General features: G+C 36.1%; 1 protein-coding gene across 1 annotated transcript; it reads left to right on the top strand.

Annotated features, from left to right (window-relative positions):
* Positions 1 to 1,624: 1,624 nt before the first annotated feature.
* Positions 1,625 to 16,722, top strand: LOC100377161 (kynureninase-like). The gene is given in 13 exon segments (XM_085507669.1): positions 1,625 to 1,774; positions 7,217 to 7,337; positions 8,066 to 8,148; positions 8,573 to 8,634; positions 9,699 to 9,770; positions 10,353 to 10,427; positions 11,194 to 11,340; positions 11,865 to 11,963; positions 12,705 to 12,778; positions 14,026 to 14,078; positions 14,514 to 14,599; positions 15,083 to 15,325; positions 16,404 to 16,722. Coding segments are annotated over 13 exon segments (1,305 nt in total). The 5' UTR covers positions 1,625 to 1,701; the 3' UTR covers positions 16,521 to 16,722.
* The last annotated feature ends 1,969 nt before the right edge of the window (positions 16,723 to 18,691 follow it).

The raw sequence follows: 18,691 nt of genomic DNA, 5'->3' as shown, positions 1-18,691 counted from the left end.
CTGAGGCTTTCGCTGCTGCCTCAGAGAGAAAAGGCTCTGAGACGATTAGCCAGAAATGATTCCAAGGCTGATATAACTGATTTTATCCAGTGGTGACTCAGAAACAGAACTGTCAAATGACACAATAAAATCCAGGACAAATGGGATTCTGAATTGTTTCATGTAGTTGCTAGGATGGATACAGGAGGTCACACCTATGTTGTTCAGCCTGTAGATAAGGAGCAATCACCGAGAACTGTTCATAGGGGCGAGCTGCTACAAGCCAAGCATGTAATGAATGACATGTATGTCAAACATGTTGAGGAAGAATCACAAGCAGAACTGTCCGGGGATGACTGTAGCAGCACAGATGATGACTTTGGTATTGATAGTTAAAATTGGTAGCATGTACTAAATCACCCATCTGATTGTGAGAAACCACCAACTTTCTTCTAGTTTAACTGAAAGATATGTGGGCCCTCCCACTAACCAAGGAGAAGATAAGCCAACTTCCACTGAACCAGATCATATCAAGAGTTTGACTGAATCTCCTACCAATGACCAATCTGTACAAACTGATGAAGTGTGTGAGGGCACGATTCTGTGTTATAAACCATTAGTTTCTGCGCATGTGCACTTCATTCGTTTTTCTTCATATTTGTTTACCTTGAGATTTTACCAACTTGTATGCAAGATTCCACACACTTTGTATCTGGTGTTAAGATCTGATATTTTCTGATATTTTGAGACTAGAAATCGTTGTGTCCTGTCGGGTTTCTGTTGTGTATCTTTGTCATATAAACACAGATTTATGAAATAAAAGAACCCGGATATGTGTATCTTGATTAGACTCGGAATGAGAATCTAAAACATCCGCAATGTTTACTGCTGCATTAATACATAGCTCTGTTAATTAAGACATATCATGGACAAAGTGTTACCAGACCACCGGGCATGTACGTTTTTATTTTCACCAGCCCGAATGGAAAATTGCCCGCCTCAAGCATACAGGGCAGTAATTTTAGTCACAGGTATCCACCGTGAAAAAACGACGCCCACGAGTGTCGCCCGAATCGTATACCCCATATTCCATTGTGTCAACGCATTGTCATATAAATTGGTTCAACTGGCCGTGACTCGTGATTGAAGACCGCCGATTCTTTCGGTGTGGAAAAATGTGTGGGACGAATGTATATTGGGCTGAATAGTCTGTCCCTTAAGTGGCATATTGAGAACCGTACAATCAGTCAACACAGTAATAGGTCACGGTTTCTTTCATGCTCATTTGCATATTATGTTCAGAAGAACACCACCTAAGTGCTATGTTCAAATTCGTTATGTTCAAAACTACTAAGTTCAAACTTGCGGTTTCGAAATAAGAATAATAAAGAGTGGTGATATATATTCATCGTTTATTTATCATATTTTAAATGCTCATAGGCCCTACATATACGATTAAATGTTTACTTATTTTCAGCATCCCAGCATCTCAACATGTGCTGGTACAAAGAATTTACATACCATACATATCTATCTATATATAAATATAACCCACAGATTAAATGAAACTATACATTTCAGAATTAGCTTTTTAGATTTTAGTCTGACATGGCCACCATTGCTGAATCATGCTGCGCCGATGAGGCCCATCCCCGTAAAACCTTGCTGGCGAAAGCTCAAGAATATGGATGCAGCATCACTGACTTACAATTTGCCACACACATGGATGAGAATGATGCATTGAGGCGATTTAGACTGGAATATTTCTACCCTAAAATGAAGGAGATACCTACAGGTAAAACATTTGTTCTTCAAACAATGTCGTGAATATATCTCCAACACATACAATAATACACTGTGAGGAGTTCATTATGGTTATTATTATACATCTGTAAGTTACAGCGCGCCTTAGTTTTGTAGTATTTTACAGGGTATTTTCATCCTACCATTTAAGGAAATGCGAATTCCAAATATGGAATGTTACGCGCGTTTGTACAAGGGTTCTCTAATAATAAAAATAAACATGGCTACCACCATGGTTTGACCTGACTCGATCCACACAAAGAAGCTGATTCTGTTCTAAATATTTTGGATTTTGGCATTCACATGATGTATCTGTCACACCTTGTTTTCACATAATTTAACTAGCTAATATTTTACATATTAGAAGATTTTTTACTTTTGTTTCTATTTTGAGTTTCGGAGAAATTGTGACAAATATACTCCAGCTGGAACTGTGGCTCATCGCTGACAACTAATGAACAGACTGGCAACGCTATTATTTAGAGGTGTCATTCGACCTAAAACGAACGTAGACGTGTGTCTCGAGTGAATTTTAGTCATGTTCTGTATTCAGTTCAGATGATATCACTCGGAAACGAGAGAATTTTACTTCGATTTGCCGAATAATATATTTTTTAGCTAAAATTGACTATTGAAATTGAAAAAGAAGGTCCTATGTTCAGAAAATTTAAACTTTTGTTCAGAAGAATTGAACATTATTTTTACGCCTCCTCTGCCAACATTTTTTATTAAAAAAAACCTTTTATTTAACACAGTATTTACATCTCCTCAAAAAATATACATATATATAAATATATATATATATATATATATACCACTCCTCCCCCAAAACGAAGACAAATACTACTTATTTTTCCTTTTTGACGAAGTCCGAAAACGGGGACTTATTATTCGGTCTCCGTACGTCCGTGCGTCCGTGTGTCCGTGCGTCTGTTCGTCCGTCCGTCCGAAGTCTTATCTCAGAATCCCTTGGACCGATTCCGTTCATTCTTTGCATGTGCCTAGTACTTTATGTAGGACATATGCATATGCAGTGGTTTAGCGATTCGATTAAAAATGGCCGACTGGCAGCCATCTTGTTTTTTGAAAATGTTTTGGACATTTTGGACATGCTTTGTCAGTTTTCATTCAAACTTGGTACATATATTATACATGTTAGGATACATGTCCATGATGATTTATTTCACAATTGGATCAAAAATGGCCGACTGGCAGCCATCTTGTTTTTTGAAAATGTTGTATTTTGGACATGCTTTGTCAGTTTTCATTCAAACTTGGTAAATAGATTATACATGTTAGGATACATGTCCATGACGATTTATTTTGCAATTGGATCAAAGATGGTCGATTGCCAGGTATCTTGTTTTTGTTTTTTTATGCGGTATCTTGGACGTGCTCTGTCAGTTTTCATTCAAATTTGGCACATACATGTACTTTATACATGTTAGGATGCATGTCCATGACAATTTGTTTCAAAATCTGGTCAAGGATGGCCGATTGACAGCCATCTGACTTTTTGGCCCTACAACTATATTTCACAATTTATGTACCATTTTCATTCGTATTTGGCACATATATCATACATATCAGTGTGTTTCATAATCAGATCAAAGATGGCCGAATAACGGCTGTTTTCATTTTGGCCATATTACTATGACACGAAACACGTGTTTTGATGTAAATAAACAATCTGTTGTATACACCACTTGAAACTCAAGTTTGAAGGACACACTCGCGACAACCCCTCCGCTTTAATATAACGAGCACAAAGAGAACTTAACGGGGATTGTGTCTTTTTCAATGACTTGTTAATAAAAGTGTTGTTTCATTTATAAAATCTATAATTTTTCTGTAGTATTTTGAATTAATTTAATCTAATGACAATCTCACTTGTTAATATTTCACCAACTTCACGCTCGTCCGATACTGTCGAGTATCTGCCATAAGCCTACTTCCGGATTTTTCACATGCACTCGGATCAAATGAATACATATCTTCAGTCAGGGGGCCATGCTGGTTTAATAAATGATTGTATTTTTGAGTAATGAGACCTGTGCGTGGTTTATTCGGCACATTTAGGTTTTTTAACTTGTACTGCAAATATTGTACACAAATTGTTGACTGCGTTAATCATGGTCATACCTAATTTCATTCAAGCAACCTTAAGGACACCCCTTAGCAACAATCCTTACATTTAATCTTTCACAAACAGATAATATGAGGAATCATATGCATGAATAGTTTACCCTAGTAACTTGTTCATGCCATTTAGCAGCCTAACGGAATCATACTTACAGTCTATGCATGCAATGGATTCACGTTTTTGGACAAGGAAACTTCTGAACATAGGACCTTCTGAACATCGGACCTTCTGAACATAGGACCTTCTGAACATAGGACCTTCTGAACATAGGACCTTCTGAACATAGAACCTTTTGAACATCGGACCTTCTGGATATAGAACCTTCTGAATATCGGACCTTCTGAACATAGGACCTTCTGAACATCGGACCTTCTGAACATAGGACTTTCTGAATATCGGACCTTCTGAACATAGGACCTTCTGAACATCGGACCTTCTGAACATAGGACCTTCTGAATATCGGACCTTCTGAACATAGGACCTTCTGAACATCGGACCTTCTGAACATAGGGCCTTCTGAACATCGGACCTTCTGGACATAGGACCTTCTGAATATCGGACCTTCTGAACATAGGACCTTCTGAACATCGGACCTTCTGAACATAGGACTTTCTGAATATCGGACCTTCTGGATATAGAACCTTCTGAATATCGGACCTTCTGAACATAGGACCTTCTGAACATCGGACCTTCTGAACATAGGACTTTCTGAATATCGGACCTTCTGAACATAGGACCTTCTGAACATAGGACCTTCTGAATATCGGACCTTCTGAACATAGGACCTTCTGAACATCGGACCTTCTGAACATAGGACCTTCTGAATATCGGACCTTCTGATCATAGGACCTTCTGAACATAGGACCTTCTGAACATCGGACCTTCTGGACATAGAACATTCTGAACATGGGACCTTCTTAACATCGGACCTTCTGAACATCAGACCTTCTAAACTTATAACCTTCTGAACATAGGACCTGCTGAACATCGGACCTTCTGAACATCGGACATTCTGAACATAGGACATTCTGAACATCGGACATTCTGACCAAAGTCCTTCTGAACATAGGCCCTTCTGACCATCGGACATTCTGAACATAGGACTTTCTGAACATCGGACATTCTGAACATCGGACATTCTGAACATAGGACGTTCTGAACATCGGGCAAGCCTTTAACAATATGATACATCATGGCAAGAAATGTACCAGTCAACTAAATCGAGACAAAATTAATATAACGGTCTCGAAATAGTACTGACGCGATGTTTTGATTTTGTACCTGTGTGTAGCTGAATTTTGTACTTCCTGTTTTATTGTTAGCTGGACCTGTCTTATGAATGTCTGTGGGCCCACGAGAATCACTAACGTAAGGCAAATATATAAATTCGGTCTGATATTTTTCGTAACTTCCTGTTGAAACACCGCAGTATCTCGTGAGGTTTTCGCGGGACTTCCTAGACGTGTTCTAATTTCCCCAGTTGTTTATAAGCTTAAAACGTTATCGCAAATGATATACCATCAGTATGTGTGACACTGTGAGGAGTTCATTATTGTTATTATGATATACCATCAGTATGTGTGGCACAGTGAGGAGTTCATTATTGTTATTATGATATACCATCAGTATGTGTGACACTGTGAATAGTTCATTATTGTTATTATGATATACCATCAGTATGTGTGACACTGTGAAGAGTTCATTATTGTTATTATGATATACCATCAGTATATGTGACACTGTGAGGAGTTCATTATTGTTATTATGATATACCATCAGTATGTGTGACACTGTGAAGAGTTCATTAATGTTATTATGATATACCATCAGTATGTGTGACACTGTGAAGAGTTCATTATTGTTATTATGATATACCATCAGTATGTGTGACACTGTGAGGAGTTCATTATTGTTATTATGATATATCATCAGTATGTGTGACACTGTGAGGAGTTCATTATTATTATTATGATATACCATCAGTATGTGTGACACTGTGAGGAGTTCATTATTGTTATTATGATATACCATCAGTATGTGTGACACTGTGAGGAGTTCATTATTGTTATTGTGATATGTCATCAGTATGTGTGACACTGTGAAGAGTTCATTAATGTTATTATGATATATCATCAGTATGTGTAACACTGTGAAGAGTTCATTATTGTTATTATGATATACCATCAGTATGTGTGACACTGTGAAGAGTTCATTAATGTTATTATGATATACCATCAGTATATGTGACACTGTGAGAAGTTCGTTATTGTTATTATGATTTACCATCGGTATGTGTGACACTGTGAGGAGTTCATGTTTGTTATTGTGATATACCATCAGTATGTGTGACACTGTGAGGAGTGCATTATTGTTATTATGATATACCATCAGTATGTGTGGCACTGTGAGGAGTTCATTATTGTTATTATGATATACCACCAGTATGTGACACTGTGAGGAGTTCATTATTGTTATTATGATATAACATCAGTATGTGTGACACTGTGAGGAGTTCATTATTGTTATTTTGATATACCATCAGTATGTGTGACACTTTGAGGAGTTCATTATTGTTATTATGATATACCATCAATATGTGTGACACTGTGAGGAGTTCATTATTGTTATTATGATATATCATCAGTTTGTGTGACACTGTGAGTTCATTATAGTTATTATGATATACCATCAGTATGTGTGACACTGTGAGGAGTTCATTATTGTTATTATGATATACTTTCACTATGTGTGGCACTGTGAAGAGTTCATTATTGTTATTATGATATACCATCAGTATGGGTGACACTGTGAGGAGTTCATTATTGTTATTATGATATACTTTCAGTATGTGTGACACTGTGAGGAGTTCATTATTGTTATTATGATATACTTTCAGTATGTGTGACACTGTGAGGAGTTCATTATTGTTATTATGATACACCATCAGTATGTGTGGCAATGTAAGGAGTTCATTATTGTTATTATGATATACCATTAGTATGTGTGACACTGTGAGGAGTTTATTATTGTTATTATGATATACCATCAGTATGTGTGACACTGTGAGGAGTTCATTATTATTATTATGATATACCATCAGTATGTGTGGCACTGCGAGGAGTTCATTATTGTTATTATGATATACCATCAGTATGTTTGACACTATGTGGAGTTCATTATTGTTATGATATACCATCAGTATGTATGGCATCGTAGAAACTGCATTATGTCCACGTATAAGAACAAAACAATCTGTATAATTAATACCTTGCATCTTATTTTTTTGACTAGTTGATACCTCTCTGGTTGATGGTGAGTTAGATTGTGTGTATTTGTGTAGCAACTCGTTAGGATTACAACCAAAAGGCGTAGCAAAATACATCAATAGTGATCTGGAGAAATGGGCCCAAGTGTACGGTTTGTTACTTCTTGCCATATGCATGCTGTGGACCTAATCAAAATATATACCGCTCAATTAGACATATTGTGTAGTACAAATAATATTTTGATGATCAAACATCAAACACGTTTCCGTTTTTCCGTGTGTGCATATATGCATAACCAGCTTTGGTACAGAGACAGTGAATAATTGTTTATAGGTGCACGTCCAGTTATTTTTTTGATTTAAATAAATTTGACTTATTGGCAGTCATTTTTGTCTCCAAACGTGCATGCATCCAATTCAGTTCCGCGTTGGTACAGTGACAGGCATTGATGGTGTACAAGCACAAGTTATTTTTTGATTGGATACATTTTGAGTGGTTGGCGACCATTTTTGTCCTCAAAATCTAAAAACAAAACAAGCTTTTTCTAGCCGTTACCAGCTTTTTCCCAGATAGGCTTTGTTCAAAAATGATAACAAGTGCTCATCGCGTTATGTGTTGATCGGGTTATTTATTTGGCTTTTCTGAAAAAAATTGTTTTTGTTTACCTCATCTTCCTAAAATTGTTCCACATCAATTATTAACAATTAATAACGGAACTTTAGTACAGCTCATGATGGGTAAATTCACTCTGACACAAACCCAGTTCAAAATCAGTTTTAAATTGTTTTCTGAGCGAGGGCTATGGCATGACATGTCATGTCTTGTTTTTTTCTAAACTTTCTTTGATTTTTTATTCACATTGCCGATGGTACAGTGGTGTCCATGGGTGGTTAAAAGGGCGGAAACCGTGGGTTTTTGCTGACGAATTAGTGACAGAACAATTATCAAAAATGATCGGTAAGTATACATTCTTTTTGAAATATTTAATTCGATGTTCAGAATTGCGGATTTTTTATGTTTTTTTTTTGAACATGCAGGCGTCATTACAGTGAATTGTCGGTTTGATTTTGCTAAACTAAGGGGTATATTGTGATTCACTGTCATCTCTCAAATGGGATTAGGCCAAATTGCCCGGATGTAACCCAATCAAGTGGAATGGAATCAAAATATACCCCTCAGTTTATGCAAATAAATATTTAAAATTCTAGTTTTGCTTACTGTACATCCTGGCATTTTACTTGCTCAGAATTTGTCGAATGACATGAAATATATCATACTTCGCACAACACGTTCGTTATCCAAAGCAGAATTCACAGGAATCATTGATAATATGTACCTCACAAATGATTGTAAATTGTGTTCCATTTGTATATGTATTCAGGAGCCAAGACTGAAGAGGTAGCAGCAATGAACGGCCTATCAGTCAATCTACATTTATTGTTGGTAAGTTCCATTTCCCTTTCTCAGAGGAAGTTCAAAGTAGGAACTTATATTTTAGATCAATTTTGTTTAAAGTTTGTACTACTTAGACATTCTAATTTACATGTACATGTCAATTTATTGATTAATAGCCATTTTGACGAAACCCCACAGTTTCAAACTGTCATCAACAATTTGTCAGGAATACCTTGACCATGAATTGAATTGAAATTAGTTATTGCCATCTCCCATGACAGGTTCACAATTCAAAATGATTCAAAAAGGTTGACACAAACAAAGTGGATCCCTTTGTACAAGTGGATCCCCAAACATGGGGCTCCACAATGTTTCATAATTAATATTAATATTTAATCGAATTTAAGTCAGGTTTGCGAAGCTTAGGTTTAGTATCGGGGAAGGTATGGTTCTGTTTATATTAATATTAATATAATTGTACCATACCTTACCCCGATACTAAACCTAATTTTTCATTGTATTGCAATGTAATTGAGTTTAATTAAACTCCAATTAAAACGCAACCCTATATAGGAACGCGTTTTAATCGAGTTCATATCGCAACTATATTAAAAGTTAATTCAACTATATTAAAAGTTAATCCAATGGTGGCTCCACAATTCTTGGGACACCTGTATGGGTGTGTGTGTGTCACACATCGTGCGTGCATCATGCACACGTATGTGTTTCATGATTCAATTCAAGATTGCCGAATAACGACCACTTTGGTGTTAAATATCCCGGAAGATCTCAGTCATGCATGAACGTATTTTATACTCTAATTGAATATTGTATCACACTCAAGACAAATTCACAATGTCTTGTATATCTGCCACAATACCGCCGACAATAAATGTAACACCACTCTTTAATCTACCATCATAATGACGTGCACACAAACTTAAAAAGTGACACATCTGATCAAGACATTGAATCATTCTGCCATTGTTTGGAATAAACGCAATTTAAATTCATGTGATCAAGTAATGTAAAACCATTCAACTATACAAACAATCAACTATACAACTTTACAGTGCACTGACTCAGACATTTGTATCTTTTTATGTTATTAGATATCATTTTATAGACCAACAAAAGATAGATATAAAATTCTGATAGAAGAGAAATCGTTTCCATCTGATCATGTAAGTATATATATCAACTTTTGGTTTCACGGAATAACTTACTAGCAGATTACTCCGTAAGGGACATAATATATGATTTATTGGTCTATATCATAATTGGGTTGAATGTAAAGCCAGTATTTTACCGCCGCATGATATGAAATTTAAGGACACTCACAGTGACAATGTGTAGTTTTAAAAACCCTAGTGAAATGTACACCAAACCATTTCTTAACATTTTCCTGACCCATAAACATTCATGAAATGCTTTTTTTCCACATGTAATAGCCAATAGGAAGATGTATGTCTGCTGTTTGGACAGATACCCCTTTAGCATTTAGCATGGAAGTCTGTGTGTTATTGCCCGTGTTCTATTCAGATTCTTTGGGATTCATCTGTTCAGAATTTACCAAAAAAAAAAAAAAAAAACACGACAAAATGAGAGACATTTGAAAATCAATAAATAATTACCATCTGGTGATCATTGACATTTGTCTTAATGATAGCGACCCGTTATGATGATTTGGCGCCTTCGTGCATACATTTTATATGTGAATATTTCTTAGTTATACAATGAGTTGTTGTTGTTTAATTATTTATCAGTATGCAGTCGAATCGCAAATACGCTTACATGGTTACGATCCGAAGGAATGCATGGTTTTAGCAGAGCCTAGAGAGGTGAGATTGATGCAATAGCTTAATATTATTTGTACACATTTTCAGAAAGAAGGGATGTAAAAGAATCTTACAAAATATGTATCTTTATTTGCCGAGGTCATGGGGACTCTCATTATGGAATGAAACAATCAAAATGCATTTGCGAACATGTAATATTCAGTCTTATTTAAGACAAATAGTGAATGACGGGTTAAATGATTTCCTTGCAAAACATTTACAACAAGAAAGAGCAACGTGAACATTCTGCAAAATATATTTGGAGATGTGTGTGCAACACGTCTCCCCCTCCACATTGTTATGGGTATGTTGGTGATCAAATTGCCGAGACAAAACACAATCTGAACGTGTGAGTAATCTCGTTGCAATACCATACGTGTTACTAAAACTATTTAATAGTGGATAATTAATGTATTTTTATTTAAGTGCGCATATATTTGAGATGCACTTCTGATATAAGTAGTTTATCGCCAAAAAATAACAACCATTTTTCCTCCATAAATTTAAAAGTTTAAACGTTTTGGGGCAACAAAATAGATTCTAATAGTTTTTTTTTGCCTATAGTATATTTTCTTCTATTAAAGTATACATTGATTACATAAGATATATGTTTGTTTTACATAGTTATGAAATTGACATGTTTGACGACATACTTTCAGATTACCTTAAAAGTATTATACACATGTTATTGTACATGTACATATTTATAAAATTGACATTTTCAGATTACATGTTTCTCATATGTTACGTTTGTGGGTATATTTTACAGGGTGAGCACACTCTCCGGATGGAGGATCTTTTAAATTTAATTGAGAAAGAAGGTGAGAGCATTGCAGTGATTGTTTTCTCTGGTGTTCAGTATTACACGGGACAGCTGTTTGACATGAAGGCTATTACTGAGGCTGGTCATAAATAGGTAATAAATACACCGAGGTATTGTCAATAACTCTTATTATTTTATTAATGTAGCAGATATGATTACTTCAATTCTTATGAAAGACATAAGCTGTATTTTATGTTATTTCTGAGACTTGGTAATTTACATCTCTTAATCCGTCAATCACTAGGTCTTGTCCCAGTGCATATACGCGAATATCAAAATGTATGCGTTTAGTTTCATCTGACTCCGTGCTGTGTACATCCATAGGAATGTCGTCTGAACACTGTAGTACAGCCGGATAACTTCATAAATTTATTCTGAGGTTAATTCAGTTTCGTTTATTGAAAATAAGTTTTTTTCCTTAAAGTAAAAGGATGTATATGAAAGCATGTTTCTCCTTAAAGAAAGAAGGTATATATATATTTTTGAATAACAGTGGTAAGACTGTGTTTTTTTTAAAATCAGTGTACAATTAACGAACCATATATCTGATAATAAACTACGAGTAGTGATTTAATCTCAATGTCAGCCCCCTTGTATTGTTGTTTCGTTGTTTTTAGGGTTGCTACGTTGGTTTTGATCTTGCCCATGCTATTGGTAATGTGGAGATATCACTCCATGAGTGGGACGTTGATTTTGCTTGCTGGTGTTCGTACAAGGTACTGTACATTATTTTTTTAAATTAATATTCAATTCTAAAAAAAATGAAGAATATACATGGCTTACTAATAAAAATGCATAAATGGGCGTCATCGAAACAGCATTCTGTTGATATCGTGTCTGAATTTCATCTAAAAATATATCAATATTATGCTGAAAGTTGTCAAAACTTTTTGTGTTCTTTGGTGCCACCTTTTCGCCAAACCATCTTTAAATCAGAAAACAGCTAGTATATAGAGTAGCGTACATTGTCTGACTAGCAACTGTACATGATCTAAATGAGGAAATGTCTAATTGTTAAAACATGAATTGATTGAAAATAATGATCTTTTGGTTTTTTTCATAAAGTTAGATACTACTCTGGAAGCCATTTTGAATAGTTTCGACTTCATTTAGTTGCTACCTTAGTGGGCGAGCGCATGTGACAGAAAAGGGGATTCCTCGGACCAGTTTCATTTGTTGAAAGTTTACTAGTTGAATGTATGTTGTCCCTAACATCTCGTAACTAAACAACGACATAATTCACTTTGCTATTGTACAAAATAAATACAACACAGCCACAAAATTCAAAATCTACTTCAGTTTTATTTTATCAGATTTAATTTAACAAATTCCCATGAAATTCCTCTGTCAAAAGTGTGTCACCCGAGACTACCTTGTAATGAATACAACACAATCAGATGACAAATGTATTATAGTATACTTCTCTCTGCATTTTTAATCACTTTTGTTTTTCCCAGTATTTAAATGCCGGTCCTGGTGGTTTGGCAGGAGCTTTTATACACGAAAAACACGCACGTAATGATTTTCCAAAGTAAGTATGTTATTCGTGATACGTGTCATTTCACATGATTAATGTTTGATCATATAAACATCTTAAACTCTTGGGTGAGGCTCAACTTTGACCTTGATGTCAATCCACATACGAAACTAGCGACACACAGTTCATTTAGAACACATGCGCAAAACTATAACGTTTTTCTATTCACTTTCTGGGTTTCATAGTAAACTGACAAAAATCATTCCCAATCTTCTATATTAAAACTGTTGTTCCGAGGTATGGAGTTAAACATTATACAGGTTCTAGGAGGACCATCGCTAGCATGGTGCCCACAGGTCAGAGACCCAGCTTGTGTTCAGCATACTAAATCAACACATTGAGAACTCCCATGAGTTTTTCTGTGTGTGGAAAATGAAAGTGTCTTCACTTTGATTGCATAATATACAATGGTCAAAATACTCTCTTGTGTTGGGCAGCCTTAGTAAATCTTCGGCACGGAAAACAGGTCAATACATCATCTTCATCAGCAACGGACGCCTCAAAATAGGCTGCTCTGAGCCCACTAAATGGACTTTTGGGGGAGTGGCTCTACTGGGAGTCTCCACATAAACACACTCGAGAAGCTAGCGTCTAGGGGGTCCTAGTTCATATTCCCTGGCTCAGATAAAAACAGTTTTGACCATGCTGGGACAATTCGATGGGTCTGGCTCATCACAAATTAGGAGGAACCAAGTCCCCATTACAAATAAAGCTTGTGGAGCAAGAAGTCAATGAAGTTACGAAGTTGTCATCTGGCAGGTAGTCAAAGAAGTGCAGCTAATGCAACTTCGCAAAAAATGCTTTCATATTTTAACACTGATTGCAAGGGATTGGCAAACAGTCCGTTCACCTTGTATGTGTGTGTATGTGTGTGTGTGTTGGGGGGGGGGGTTCTGTTTGTATATCTGTTTGTCACAGCCTGCAATTTCAAATTCAGTCGATATGTGATATACTACCTAGATCCCAATGCTTGTACGGGCGAGTAGTGGCATGGGTGAATTAGGCTGTGTATAGTTCGCCACTGTTCCTTCTGGTTCATTCAGTACTAGAGACCGTTATGGCTATACCCCACATCACAATGAAAACAGTGAAGTCTGAAGTATCATAGTTAAATGATACATGAACCTAGCCCACATTAAAAAAGACGTAAAAAGGTACATACATATGATTTGCAAATGTTTATTTGAGTTGATACTATTACAACCTAAAACTAGATTATACACGTGTTTCTATTTTTACAGACTTATTGGATGGTGGGGACATGATATAAAGTCACGGCTTAAAATGTCAAATGGTGAGTGACTTCGTCAGTCTACTGTATATTAACATGTTTTCACTGTATGGCAAATTACAATTACAACTATTTAGAAATAAGAAATTACAGGGTCTTTTGCCATCCCAGAAATGAAATAATTAGCCTTTAGTGATGTATCTTGAGTAAGGTACATTTTATCCTTTTGTGTAAACAATGTAGTGTAAAGAAACTACGAGGTGTGTCCCATGTACATGGACTAGAGCCCTCTAGTGGCTAAATTGATTAAACTGTGCTGATCTTCCGGCATTATTGAAATCGGTTGATCGATTTATGATATTTGACGTCACAATGTGTTATATCCTGCACGGGACAGTAACCATGTCAACCTTTGGATTGTTACCCCTTCTATTTGTTTAACCATTCTGTCACCAGTACTGGGAAGTTGAAAAAAATGTTTTTAACTGTTTGTTGCAGAGCTGGAGCTTGCTCCTGGCGTGGCTGGTTATAGAATATCGAGCCCTCCAGTCATTCTAGCATGTGCACTGTTAGCAAGTATGGATGTAAGTCTGAATAAGTCATATCATATTTCTGGTTCAATTATAATGTTTGAGTTCTTTGGTTTCTTTGTTGAAGAAATAAGCCTGCGAAGAAGAAGAAGAAGAAGGTGGATTTATAGTCGTATGAGAACTTTGACACATTGACAAATCAGACGATTTGCAATGTCATTGCGTTCTATATTACATTGAACTCTTAAATTTGCATTGGCGAAAGTTTTTTCCATTTGATGATTTTTAAGCATTTTTTAGTTGAACCGATAACGAGCCAAAATAATGACATGATGCAACATTTCTTGATTTTTTGTAACAACTACTTACTTGTATGTTACTATTTTACGTATAGGCAATATCGACCGACAAATGACTCGTGTTTACTCATTTAGTCGTTAAATAGATTCAAAACAAGAGAAGGCGAAAATAATAAATAATATATATATATTTAATAAACTGAATTTATATAGATATCATTTTTGGTATGTCAAACAGATTTTCATGCAAGTTCCGATGTCTGATTTAAGAGCAAAGTCTTACCTGCTTACTGGCTATCTAGAGTTACTGATTCAAACATACTATTCTAAACCGTCTGATCCTTTGGAAAACAAGCTCGACAAACCTTATGTGGACATCATCACCCCATCCGATCCAAAACAACGGGGATGTCAGCTCTCACTGATGTTCTCCGTGCCAATTTTAAAAGTATTCGAGGAATTGGAAAAACGAGGAGTTGTGGTGAGTACTGAGTACGAATCATTAGAAATACCCCCGATCAATTGCAGCGTTGCATGGTGTGCTACGAGGGACGCATCGATTGTGCTACACTTTGAGTCCATCGTCGGAATCGGACGGTCCCGTGTCTTCGACCTATAGGCCTTACGATACCGTGCGGGATCGCATTGGTTGTATCTTAAGCAGTGAGATCTGATTGGGCGCGCCTCGAAACAAGGCGCCCAATCAGCTTGGACGTACCAAATTATAAAACAAAATTCCACTATGAAGACATCCTTCCCACACAAAACTGCGTCGATTGCCTGTACCTGATGAGGCTTGAGGGCACGAGCACCGAAAACTTTCGCAATTTTATCATCACAAATATCACGATTCATGGGCGCCGCCATTTTGTTTAAAATGAAACGCCAGAGAGGGATTTGAAACACGCAAACTGATTGGACAATGATTAGCCGCAACTGACTACTGGGGCGCTGTTAGAATACGCATATTTGATGGTCGTTCTGCCAAGGTCTGTTTAGACTTAGACCTTGGCTATTGAAGATTCTTTGAGTCACAATAAGACGATAAGACGGTTGGGTAAACAAAAGTGGGCACACCGTGTTTTATCTATTAGAAGCGCATCTGCAATACAAGTGTATTTAAACCAAAAATTGCATCACTTGTATATTAAATTATTAACATATTTTTATCTTAGAAACACCTCTGTAACTGACGTGCAAATGCTAGCCGAGAATTACATATACTCTCTGAGTGAAAACATTGTGGTATCGCATAATAACTTTATTAATATTCACCCCCTAATCCAGAAATGTTTGGAAGGAAGCCCAAAACTGGATTGGATGTGAAAATTAGAACTTTCTTTCCATGAATTTCATGTACAACGTAAACATGGCTGCGAAGTTGGGAATATCGCATAATGTTTCCATATTTGGAAAACGTATTGCCTAATATGGTAGGATGCAGTTACGTTTAGCCCATGCAACATAATGCGATATGTAAGCATGATCACAATTTATAACCGATATACAGTGTATAATCAAAATATTAACTTTTTTTTTTCTTTTTTTTTTCATTTCAGTGTGACAAGAGAGAGCCAAATGTTATTCGTGTAGCACCGACAGCCATGTACAATTCCTTTACGGATGTTCATAGATTCATTACATTTCTTGGGGAAGCTCTAAATGCCGCGAAATAGTGATTGTCTAGACGGCTTGTCGCATGATGAGTAGATATGAGATTATATTTGCGAGGATAGAATTAGTGTCGGCTATTAAATTGTATTTAACTTCAGTTAAATTGAAAGAACATGGTCTTAATGGTAATTTTATGTAAATGGTGTGCTTTACAATCATTATACACATTAAAGCTTTATATGGCTTGCGTCATTTAGTTGTGAACATGTTTGTACATTATATTTTTAATCTCACATTTAAAGGATGGTATGTAAATGCTAAAATGACGGGAAACAGTAGAACCAATGGTCGCACAGACCTGTAATGTAGTCCAAAACATGAATATGGCGTCTGTGGCTAAAATGCACTGTCTATCAGCACTCGTACTTGCAACTTGCATATCAAAAACGTCGAGAGGGAAAACATTGCTCAGAACTGTCACGTAAAACATTTAAAAGAATAATAATAGAATTATATATGTTACATACGACATTATCACCAATTAAACATATCTAAATTATGTTTAATCCTGACGTTTATCTCTCACTCTGGCTTTCGTGCAGTATGTAGTTAAAATGTTTGAGGCATGTTTTACAAACTAAAATTGGAATGTTGTTACAAACATGTTTCTCACATGTGTTATTATTGATCAGATGCCTGTGAGGAGTTTGGGTCAGTTGATTTTTAGCGGGATAGCATGGTGATGTTCAGTTAACGACGATGTTTTTGCTCAACCATCTGGTTTGAGAAGATACCATCTGAATGCTTTTGATTATTGTAGCTCAGTTCCAATAGGGTTAGTGTGCCAAATTATTAACAGTTTTGCCATGGAAAGCCATTCGGGATCACCGATGGTTTAATAAAAAAAACGACTGAAATAAAAATCAAATAATCAGGTTTGTGATTGACAGAGAGGAGAAATATCTTTGTTTTTTGCAAAAGAGGAGCAACATGGAAATATGTGGACGAATTAGGAGTTGGATAATAGAATAAGACTAAATTTATGTACAAAATGTCGTAGTTGTGAAATTTATAAAATAAAAAGTTATAAAAATAACGTTGCTGCAAATTTTATCAATCCTCGGGGGCGGACATCCGAACATTTTCACCGCCTGGCAACCCTCGCGGTGAAAACAAAGGCCAAAACTCGCAGAAAACGGTACTTTGGGATGGTTGTTGAGACCCCCCTGAACAGTGTAGCAAGATTAGTCCTGCGTGTGTAACATATATAAATTTGGTTGTTCAGGATTACTTCAAAGTTGAGTTTGTGTTGTTTTCTCGAATTTTCACCGGCTCGACCTGAGCCCATAGAAATACAGTGGTGCGCGTCTTAGCGTGGAACGTCTTGTGACGTAGCTCCGCCCCAAGGATATGAGCTTTCTATGTCAAGTTACAAGTTGTGGTCAATAGAGGAGCCAAGGAGATTGGCAGCCCAAACGCCCTCTATCGACGACCCGTTAATATCCAAGCTACCCTATTTTTCTAGGATTATTTTTTCTAGGATTAATAATGGTAAGTTTATTAACACTGAACCACCCCGAACCCTTCGAAAGTCATTATAAAATTCAGACAGATTGGGTTTATTGTTTTGAACAAATTAAAAAAAGGTTAGTACATGTGACAACGTGCTATCGTTCGTTTACAACTTGTATATGAAGTTTGTGAAAAACCTACACAGACTCAACACGTATAATCACATATTCATCTTGCCATCCGAAAATTGGCCTACAGCATTACACCTATAAGACATACATTATCATATATTCACTATCAATGAATTTCCAAAATATATTTTTCAAAACAAAACAAACAGTTGTAATCGAATTCAGTTGAACATGATACAAATTATGTATACTTGAAATTATTGCTTTGTAAGACAACCTTGTCACTCAAAAAATCCATGTCGAGCCTTTTGTATGTAGAGAGCGCCATCAACGGCATAAAATATAAAAAAATAAAAATGTGTACGGTGATGGCGCACCGATGATGTCAAATTGGAACACCTCTCCGAGGTTCACAAAACAACTTAAACTTCCTAAACGATTTACATGGACAATTTTTTATAATATATCGGATATGGTTATACAAATATTTATACACTAGGTGTTATATGGGAGCAAACAAAAATGTGTAAGAATCAATGAATACGCACGTTGCCGTTGTTGATTTAATGATACGTATCAATAATTCCGAT

The sequence above is a fragment of the Saccoglossus kowalevskii genome, chromosome 14 (genome assembly GCF_978046115.1).
Source record: "Saccoglossus kowalevskii chromosome 14, keSacKowa6.1, whole genome shotgun sequence".
Taxonomy (NCBI): domain Eukaryota; kingdom Metazoa; phylum Hemichordata; class Enteropneusta; family Harrimaniidae; genus Saccoglossus; species Saccoglossus kowalevskii.
This window is presented reverse-complemented; position numbering and strand designations above follow the sequence as displayed.